At 56.9% G+C, this 10,000-nt stretch overlaps 3 protein-coding genes across 3 annotated transcripts in view; 2 read left to right on the top strand and 1 right to left on the bottom strand.

Annotated features, from left to right (window-relative positions):
* PTSG_12934 (uncharacterized protein) overlaps positions 1-1,862 on the top strand; it is a 2,630-nt gene extending 768 nt beyond the window's left edge. The window contains exon 1 of the mRNA XM_004989143.1: positions 1-1,862. This exon is cut by the window's left edge and continues 768 nt beyond it. Coding sequence (XP_004989200.1) covers positions 1-1,600 — 1,600 coding nt within the window. The 3' untranslated portion in view covers positions 1,601-1,862.
* On the top strand, positions 1,849-8,771 carry PTSG_12933 (uncharacterized protein). The gene is made up of 17 exons (XM_004989142.1): positions 1,849-2,261; positions 2,390-2,456; positions 2,677-2,772; positions 3,014-3,136; positions 3,337-3,417; positions 3,586-4,009; positions 4,445-4,587; positions 4,835-4,954; positions 5,158-5,334; positions 5,576-5,672; positions 6,034-6,205; positions 6,429-6,561; positions 6,849-6,947; positions 7,102-7,215; positions 7,472-7,774; positions 8,050-8,226; positions 8,403-8,771. Exons 1-17 carry the CDS (start codon positions 2,149-2,151, stop codon positions 8,433-8,435), a joined length of 2,472 nt encoding a protein of 823 aa, XP_004989199.1. The 5' UTR covers positions 1,849-2,148; the 3' UTR covers positions 8,436-8,771.
* Positions 8,772-8,963: 192 nt separating this feature from the next.
* Positions 8,964-10,000, bottom strand: part of PTSG_09840 (Afc1 protein) — a gene marked incomplete at its 3' end in the record, with an annotated part of 3,298 nt that continues 2,261 nt past the window's right edge. The window contains exons 4-7 of the mRNA XM_004989141.1: positions 9,665-9,792; positions 9,453-9,474; positions 9,180-9,269; positions 8,964-8,993 (exon numbers count right to left, since the gene is read on the bottom strand). Coding sequence (XP_004989198.1) covers positions 8,964-8,993; positions 9,180-9,269; positions 9,453-9,474; positions 9,665-9,792 — 270 coding nt within the window. The remainder of the gene's footprint in view (positions 8,994-9,179; positions 9,270-9,452; positions 9,475-9,664; positions 9,793-10,000) is intronic.

The raw sequence follows: 10,000 nt of genomic DNA, 5'->3' as shown, positions 1-10,000 counted from the left end.
CATTGCGCCCTTCTTCCTGCCCATCTTCCAGCGTGCACGCCTCCTGCCCGTGCCCCACGCCCACAACCTCTCTTTCATCACCAGTGAGCAACGCACAACCACAACAACCACCACAACAAAACACACAACAAGACGACGACACACAACAACAACAACAATAGCAGCGCAGGAGCGGGGCAGCGACACCTCCAGTGTGCAGGTCATTGTGTCATCTCCACAGCTGCTCGCGAGCTCGCCTGCTGGTACGCTGCAGCGTGCATTTGCCCTGAGCAACCCCGCCGATCTCGCCCTCATGGCAGGCGGGGCCATCAGTGACACTTCTTTCCAAGGCGAGCACACAACCGACGTAACGCTTCCCCCAATTCAACCAAGTGCACCCTCAACCAGAGGCTTGAGCAGGGCAGCGAGTGTGGACAGCTCAGACTCTGACGCAACCGCAACCACAACCACAACCACAACAATCGACAACCAGGATGCGGCCACGCTCGCATCGAAGAACACAATGAGCAGCGCCCTGCAAACAACACAGTCTTGGTGGAGCCAGGACGACAGCAGCGCTGACGTTGCAGCAGTATCTGCACGACGCCGCACGGCAGCACATCGTATCTGCTACAAGGTGTTCGGGCACGTGCCTGGCGAGACACTGCCGTTCGAGATTGGCGCGCAGGGGCTCAACGAGTTCCTGAGCTGCGTCGTTGCTGTGGACATGCTTGCGCCTTTCCTGGACGAGATGCAGCTGCTGCATCTGTGCGTGTGCATTGAGGCGACCATTCCCTTCCGCACTCAGCACAGTGTTGACATGCTGTACACCCGGTGCGTGGCCGTGGCAACAGAGGACCTGCTCCTTGCCCCTGCGCATGCTGCCTTGGCAGCGCGCCGCATGATGCACAGCGCGTGTCAAATGGCCGCCCGCGACGTGGGGAACTTCGCGTATGCAGACACGCGCGGGTTCCTGGCCAACACGTGGAAGCTGCTGCCTGAGCTCAATCCCGCCCTGCGGGACACCAAGGCGATCGCCGTCCAGGACTGGATGGCGGCGTTGGCGGGCAACTGGGGCTTCTTCGGCTTCCTGCAACACAACCCAGCACTCATTTTCCCGCACTTTGACGGCTGCCGCACGCCAGAGCAACAGCAGCAGTTGGAGGAGCAGGCCGTGCGCAACCTGCAGCGAGGCCGCGCCTACCTTGGCGCACGTCTACTCAGCGCCAGCATCGTGCACGCCTTGGCGGGTCAACAGGACACGCAAGCTGTGCAGCTGCTTGCACACGACAGCAGCGACAGCGATGCAGAAGAGCGCACGTTCGACTTTGAGGATGGGCGTGCAGGCTGTGTTGCATATGTGAAGGCGTTGTTGGGGGCTGGCTTTGATGAAGTGATGAGCGACTCCGTGTGCGTTGCGCAGACATCATGCAATGTGTCCCTGCGTGTGCTCGAGTGCCTGGAAGAGCTGCATGGAGGAGACAGCGCTGAGGCTGTGCTTGGTGGTTGCGTGAAGCAGTGCGTGGCGTTTCACAAGGGAGAGATGGATGCTTCTTCCTTTGTGCGCTGTTTACCACAGTCTGTTGTGGATGTTGTCTGGCGTGAACTCGGTTGCTTTTGATGCTGCTCGTAGCCCTTTTCCTTTGTCTCCTTGATTTCTTTGCATGATTCCTGTCTTTCCTGTGGACTTGTGAACGATCGCCAGGCGTCTGTTTCCAGGTTTCTTTGACCTTTTGGGGTTACTTTGTACACATCGTGCTTCTCGTGCTTATGTTTCCTACTTCGCTTGCATGTTGTGGAACGCATCTCTCCCCCCTGCATCTTCTCACAGAAGCTGCGGCTTGTTACACATTACCAACCAATACACCACAGTGCAGAGGACACAACTCCAGTGCACGCAGCGGGTGTAGGTGAGATATCTGTTGATAACACCGACGAAATTTCCAAAGGCGCATCAATGGTGGCGGGTTCGCTTTCTGCGCCGCCTGTTGCTTGTTGTGAGTTGCTGTGCTGTCTTTCCTTGTCTTTCCTTCCTTGTTGTTCCTTGTTGTTGATTGGTGGACGCCTTGCCATTGGCACACATCGACAAGCAGTGCAGAGAGACAACGGGCGCGCGTGTGCTGTTTTGTCGTTTGGAGAGGAAAACGCAACAAACAGGAGAGACCGGCGATGAGTGAGCACTCAACGGAGTACAGCAACCACGGGCACGACGTGGACGACCATGATGATGACTTGGGTGATCACCACCCGCATCACCAGTTCCACAGCCACGAATCCGCTTCGTAGGTTTTGTTTGTGTCCGCCTGTGATTCCTGCCGATTGGAGCCTGGGCGTGTGCTGGGTCATCCATGCGAACGTTACTGCTCTCGGCTGATGCTGGTTGTTTTGTTTTGTTGTGCCTTGCCCGCAGGGCGTTTGCCGGTCTTTTTGACCGAGACTCACGCAAGCAGCGTGCGATTCAAGAGCGGAAATATCGCGTAAGTGGTGGTGGTGGTGGTGGTGTGTGTGTGCATGTGTGCGTGCGTGTGCGTGCGTGTACATGTGCGTGTGTGTGTGTGTCTGTCTCTGTCTCTCTCTGTCTCTGTCTGTCTCTCTCTCTCTGTCTCTCCCCCCCCCCTCTGTCTCTCCCTGCCTCTCGCTCTCTCTGTGTGTGTATTGACAGCTTCACTCCCAATCTTTGTTTGATGCGGTTGACAGGCGAAACGTGAAAAGTATGAAGAGGAGAAGCAGCGCATGCTGCATCGTACTGGCTACGACCTGTCCTTGAAGACCATCAAGACAGGGCTGCTGAAGGTGTGTTTCTGGTGTGTGCTGCGTGTGTGCCACGCGTACGCGATGCGTGTGATGTGTTTGTGGGGTGTATGATATGTGATGTGTGATGTGTGATACGTGATGTGCGTTTGTTATGTGTGTCTGTGTTTGTCCCATACACCCTTTGGGTGCGTGAACGTGCTTGTGCTTGGCTTTGCATATGTGCACGTGTGTTAATGTCGCTCTTCTTGGCCGTGCCGCTGGGTGCTGTTGCGGGGAACAGGTGCGCAACCAGCTGCGCAGCTGGGTCAAATTCTACTGTGAGCTGCGCCACGGTATGCTGATCATGTACAAGGAGGACAAGCACGACGCCTGGATGGACACCATTCTCCTTTCCGGCGGGCTGGTGCGTCCGTCACACGCTGCGCTCACGTGCTGAATGCTTGCTGCTGATAGTGCTGCTGCTGCTGCGCACTCAAGACACGAACTCACCGGTGGCCTCACTTGTGTTGATGATGCTGGTGGTGATGCTGCTGTCCTTGTTGTTGATGTTGCTGGTGCTGTCATTGTTGCTGCTGGTGCTGTCATTGTTGCTGGTGCTGTCAGGTGATTGAGCGGCCGAGCAGAAAGGAAGGATTCACCTTCAAGTTCTCCCACCCGCTTAAGCAGTCCATCCACGCGCCTAGAGTACGCTCCAATGCTGCTGCGCTGTGTTGTGCTGTTGGTGTTGCCCACGTGTCTATGCTCAACTCATCTCTGCCCAGCCCCACCCCCACCACCACCACCTCCGCACCACTTACTCTCACCGCCTTCACGCCACCACCCTTGTCATCTCCTTCAACTGTGTCGCCCCAGGGCCCGCGCGGGGAGCTGTGGATCAACCTGCTGCGCATGCCCTCAGACCACTGTATCTTCCGCGTGGCCACTGCCGAGGAGTGCGACGAGTGGATTGCCGCCTTCAAGCACGCCATTTACGGCGCTCACCCGGCCTACGATGAGCTCATGACAGGCGCCATCACCACGGGGCTGGTTGATGACGACGACGACCTTGTTGCGCGCTCCCCGCTGTCTCGCCTCGGCACGTCTGGTCCCGCGGGTGCACGTGGGCGGGCAGGCTCTGGGGGTGATTTGGCCCCATCGCTGGAGCAGCCGTCGGCGCTGTCGCTGAGTCTTCAGAAGCGGCTGAGGGCGGCAGGCACGCAGCAGGCGGAGAACGAGGACAAGGACCAGGATGATGCCGACGATGTTGTGCCGCAGCCTCGCTCCAGCCCGCCAGCAGGTGCGAATTAGGGGAGGGGGAGGGGAGGGGTCTCGCGCGCGCGCGCGCGCGCGTGTGTGTGTGTGTGTGTGTGTGTGTGTCTGTGTGTGTGTGTGTCTGTGTGTGTCTGTGTCTGTGTCTGTGTGTGTGTGTCTGTGTCTGTGTGTGTGTGTGTCTGTGTCTGTGTCTGTGTCTGTGTCTGTGTGTCTGTGTCTGTGTGTCTGTGTCTGTGTGTCTGTGTGTCTTGTGTGTTATGCTGGGTGCGGTTTCGTCATGCCCTACATGTGGAGAAACTCACATGAAATTCCTCTGCCTCCGTCTCTCTTGGTCCGTTCATGTGCCCATCATTCCGCCACTCCGCGCGTGCGCGTGCACGTGTGTGTGCGTGTGCATATGTGTGTGTATGTGTGCGTGCGTGCGTGCGTTTGTGTGTATGTGTGTGTATGTACACATCAGAGTACAGCCCGCCTGCGCCCCCGGTTGCTGTGGACGAGACGGAGTGGGTGCCGACTGCGCCGCTCATCTCCGATGATGACACGGCGCCAGCGCAGGTCCTCAGCGACGAGACAAGGAACCGCCTCTGGGCAATTGCAGCAAAGGTGTGTGCTTTGTGTGTGTGTGTGTGTGTGTGTGTGTGTGTGTGTGTGTGTGTGTGTGTGTGTGTGTGTGTGTATGCTTTGTTTGTGTGTGTGTTTTGTGTGTGTGTGTGTATGCTTGGTGTGTGTGCGCGCGTGTGTGCGTGTGTGTGTGCGAGCAATCTCGAGTCAGATGGACCATCACTGCTGATTTAACGTCTCATCGTTACTTCCTCCCACTCGGCATTCCTACAACTGCACCCGAAATCAGCTTGACGTTGGTGCGTCGCTGCCTGTGCCAATTGAGTTGCGGCAGCCACAGTCCGAGCTTCAGCGCCTCTCAGACCTCTTCCTCCACGCAGACTTCATCACAGACGCCGCAAAGCACAAGGTGCCACTGCAAGTGCTAGGCAAATGTGTGTGAACGTGTGTGAATGTGTGTGAATGTGTGTGAATATGTGTTGTTTGCTCGGTTGGGCTGCCGCATTGCATTTATTGCCCATCATATCACCACCTCCTCTCACATCACACATACTGCATCAACGCACAATCACCACCACCACCACCACCACCACCATCGCCACCATGCAACAGCTGCCCCGGTGCCGGGTTGTGTGTGTGCTGCGGTGGGCCGTGTCAGCGCTGTGCAACCGACCAGCAGGAATGGCGGTCCCGCTCCCCGCTGCCCCCGGCGAAGTCTTCCGCTGCCACTTTGAGTGCCCACAGCACAGCGCAACCCCGCCCACGCGCGCATTCTTCGTCGCTGAACTCGTGCGTTGGCCGATGCTTGTTTGTTTTGTTTTGTTTTGGTTTGTTTTGGTTTGTTTTGGTTGTTTCATTGCGTGCATGTACAAGTGTGCGTGCTTCCATGTGCCAGCACTGTGCCAACACCGTGTGCAATAGTGTTTGGGCTCTGCATGAGCGTTGGCCTTTGCATTGATGCGTGGCAGTGTATCCTCGAACTGACACCCCCGCCCGACACCGCCGCATCTTCTCTCGTCCGCACATGCAGGTTGATTCCTCGAACCACACGGTCGCCTTTGAGCTGACAAACCGGCAGGCTGGCTGGCGTGTCCTTGGCTCCCTCGCCCCAACGACGAAATTCTTTGGTGCGTCACCACAGCAGCAGCGGGCATCTTGTTGTTGGAGTTCGCAGAGCATGGCCTGTGGGCTGTGCTTAGAGGTGGTTTGCATGTGTTGATGGTCGTAAAGCGCGCGGTCGCATAGACTCGGAGGTGTGTCAAGTGGGCGTGATTGTGACATGACAAATGATGATGTCCCAATGACACCTCAGCACTATCTTGCCCTCACCAAGCAAATCATCACCACCACCACCACTCTTGCCCCTCACACACCTGTTGTTGTTGTTGTTGTTGTTGTTGTTGTTGTTGTTGTTGTTGTTGTTGTTGTTGTTGTTGTTGTTGTTGTTGTTGTTGTTGTTGTTGTTGTTGTTGTTGTTGTTGCGTGCAGGCAACACCATCACGCACGAGTACCATGGCACGATATCTGTGCGCCTGGACCACTTTGGAGAGACGTACAGCGTGCAGCTGCCAAAACGCGTCACCCGCGGCGTCATCAACGGCCGCACGTCAACATGCCTGCAGGGCGCCCTCAAGGTCGCCTGCGCAGCCACGGGGCTCAGGTGTGTGTGTATGTGTGTGTGTGTGTATGTGTGTGTGTATGTGTATGTGTATGTGTGTGTGTGTGTGTGTGTGCCATAACGGACTGCCTCTCGACGTTGGTATTACCCCTCGCCAGTGTGCATGATACGCGTCCTCACTCACTGCGATGTCATCGCCATCTTATCGTCACCATCCCTCCTCCGCGCTGCTTTGCCCCTCCCCCCCCCTTAACACCACCATTAGCTGCACGATGCACGTGGATACGCACGTGCGTGGAAGTGTGACGGGTCGCGTCACGGACGCGGAGACAGACGGCCTCACCATCTCGGGCTCGTGGTCTGGTGGCATTCACATCGCCCGCGGCGAAACACAGCAGGTGGGGGGTGTGTGTGAGCTGTGTGTGTATGTGCTCTGTGTGTGTGTATGTGTGTGCATGTGTGTGCTCTGTGTGTATGTGTGTGTATGTGTGTGCTCTGTGTGTGTGTGTGTGTGTGTGTGTGTGTGTGTGTATGTGTGTGTATGTGTGTGTGTGTGCTGTGTGCTCTGTGTGTGGTATGTGGGTTGCAAATGCTCGGCAAGAAACGCAAGAAAAGCCTGCCACATGTGACATATGTGGCATCTCCCCCCCCCCTCTCACCGCCTCCACATGTCTTCAACCTGCAGCTGCTGCTAGCATGCACATCTGCGGAGCTTCGGGCGCGCCGCCTTTCCAAGCGCGTCGTCGCTCCGTCCCATCTCTGGACACAGGCGTCCACAGACGTGGTACGCGCACTCGCTTTGCCTGTGTGTTTGGGTGCCTGTTGAGGCGTGTCACACATACACACATACACGCACACACACACACGCATCTATAACCATGCTTTCGTACTGCTAACCACATGGCATCACTCCCCCCCCCCCCTTGTCCCTGTTTCAGGATGTGACTGATTCGCAGGTGCTGTGGGCGGCTGTCCAGCGCGCCCTCCTGCAGTCCTCAATCGGCGCTGCGCAGGCCGCATACGATCGCATCATCAGGACCGCAGCGCAGCAGGTGATGCCCGGGGGCGTCATTGTGGTTGAGTGTCGTGCGTGTAAGCGTGTGTAAATGTGTGCGAGTGTTAATGTGCGTGTAAATGTGTGTGTAAATGTGTGTAAATGTGTGTGTCAATGTGTGTGCGTGTGTGTGTGTGTGTGTGTGCCTACTTTTGCAAACCGAGCCACCATCACCCCTCGCGTCTCTGGCATGCCTCTCCACCCCTCCTCACCGCCCTCACCACCCTAACCACCATTGTTGCCACGACCATCAGAGCAACGATCGCTACTACAGCAAGTTCTTTGCGCCGCAGAGCGACGGGTGGCTGTGCACAACCACCATTGACCGCGCGTGGGACTACGGCCAGGACGTGTACGAGTACCAGCAGCAGGGCGAGCTCAAGGTGCTGACGGTGGACGACGCTGGGCTGCAGATCAGCGGTGACACGGCTTCCCCGCCTACGCTCCGGCGCCGCCACGCGTCCGTACACACAGACACGGACTCGCACGCCGCTGTTGATGTCGCCGCATACACACGCGCACGCGCCCCGACATACGCAACATCCCCCATGTCCAAGGTGCACACACGTGTGCGTGCGTGCGTGCGTGCGTGCGTGCGTGTGTGTGTGTGTGCGTGTGCGTGCGTACATGTATATGTTTATGCATGTATATATGTGTGTGTGCGTGTGCACGCGCGCGCGCGCGTGTGTGTGTGTCAGATGTGTCTGTGTTGTCGCGTGTTTACTCGGCGTTGAGCACATGCTCACTCAGGATTGACTTGACCAATTGCTCACCCCCACCATTATCACCACCACCGCCTCCTCATCATCATAATCATCATTGCACGCAATAGGCGGTGACCCCTGTGACGCCTGGTGACCTGACTGCTGCTGCTGCTTCGCTGCCGTCCAACACGTGGGAGCGAGAGGTGCAGGCGCTTGAGCAGCGAATGTTGACGGTCGAACGCATGCTCGCACGTGAACGCCTCACCCTCCTCACCTGCATCCTCCTCTTCCTCCTCGTCCTGCTGGTACGGTGCTGGCACTGCACACCGCTCGCAGTGATGGCGTTTTGTTGTGATGTTGGTGGTGGTGGTGACGGCTAACGTGATCCGTTGCATGTGCCCGCCTTTGCACTTGTATCTTCGTGTTTTTTTTTCCACCACAAGCACTCACGTGTGTGTTTCCCTGCTCGTCTGGTACACAGCTGCGGTCGTGGTCGTGGTCGTGGCCGTGGTGAGCCCTGACGGATACGAATGTGGCAACACCAGCGGATCAAGCGAGCGCACCTGAAACGTTCTGCCTTGTTGCCTTCATGTGCACCCGCCCTGTTTGCACACGCATGCACGGCATATAATGTGCTGTAGTTGTTGCTTGCTCACCTATGACGCCCTCACTTCACCCCGACATGCGTAATCCCCTTGTAGCTGAACATGTGTGTGTGTGTGCGTGTGTGTGTGTGTGTGTGTGTGTGTGTGTGTGTGTTTATGCTGTGGTACGCTGATGGTAGTATCCTTGCTTGTTTGCGGGTTCTTTTAATCCCACCTTCCTTCCATACATCATGGTACCATTCGCACGCACCACTTCAGTGACATGTGGCACTGCACAGACCAACACGGCACAGACCAACCACCCAGAGAGTGTAACCAGGGCACAGACAACAATCAAGACGAACGGGAGCAAGTTGGAAGTGGAAGGGAAGAGATGAACACTGGGCGCACAGCCATCTTAAGATGCTTGTGTGTGTGTGTGTGTGTGTGTGTGCACTTCACTGCAGCTTGCGGCCTTGCTTCTGGGGCTGTGTGTGTGTGTGTGTGTGTGTGTGTGTGTGTGTGTGTGTGTGTGTGTGTGTGTGTGTGTGTGTGCCAAGTACGCAAGGGAGCCGACCAACGCACGTATCAAAGGAGTCGTCACCAGCACACACACATCGAAGCAGTCGAGCAGAGAAGGAAGGCGAGCGTACGTGCTTGCATGAAAGTCTTACCAGGTTGGCAGCCGCTTCTTCCTCATCTTCGTCATCGTCATCATCCATCATCTCTGATGCGTCTCGGACGTACCCACGCTTGAGCTCGTTCTGCAAGGTACACAGGCGTCGTGGCACGACACAAGCAAGGCAGGCCAGGCGCGTGACTCTCGTGTAATGCGGATGTGCCTGCGCATGCACACAGCACACAGACCCACAGGCACACATGGCGTCAGCCAGGCACACGGGAAGATGCGCCCGACAAGCACCCTGAGACGGAGCACAAACACTCACAGTTGCCATCAGCTCCTCCGCCCTGTATTGGTGCATGTGCGCGGGGTGTGGGTGCAGTATGTGACAGCCGGTGAGATGGCAAGGGGAGCAAGCGAGGCAAAGGAGGGAGCAAGGAAGCAAGCAAGCAGGGAGGACGCCGACAGCCACTCGAAGACACACACTACACAACAACAACAGCAGCAGCAGTGCTTGCCACGCATGCTGGACATTACGTCGTTGCACGGGCGTATTTGGATGCGGCCACCACCATGTTCATGCGCTGTTGCAGCGCAGAGTAGTCTTGTTGCAAGCAAACACAGGGTTGAGTGAGATCAAAGCTGAGCTGCACCACCAGTGTCCACTGGCGTGTGCAGGTTGCACGAGCAACAGACACACACACAACACACACACACACACACACACACACACACACACACACACACCATCGATCTGGCTGGTGGACCAACCTGCTCCTTCCCGCTCGCTCATCGCCGTTGTGTTGCTTGCTTGCTTGGATTGTTGTGGAAACGTTTTTGTGCTTTCCGTTTACTGACTGACCCACACACACA

The sequence above is a fragment of the Salpingoeca rosetta genome (assembly GCF_000188695.1).
Source record: "Salpingoeca rosetta unplaced genomic scaffold supercont1.30, whole genome shotgun sequence".
Classification (NCBI taxonomy): Eukaryota; class Choanoflagellata; order Craspedida; family Salpingoecidae; genus Salpingoeca; species Salpingoeca rosetta.
This window is presented reverse-complemented; position numbering and strand designations above follow the sequence as displayed.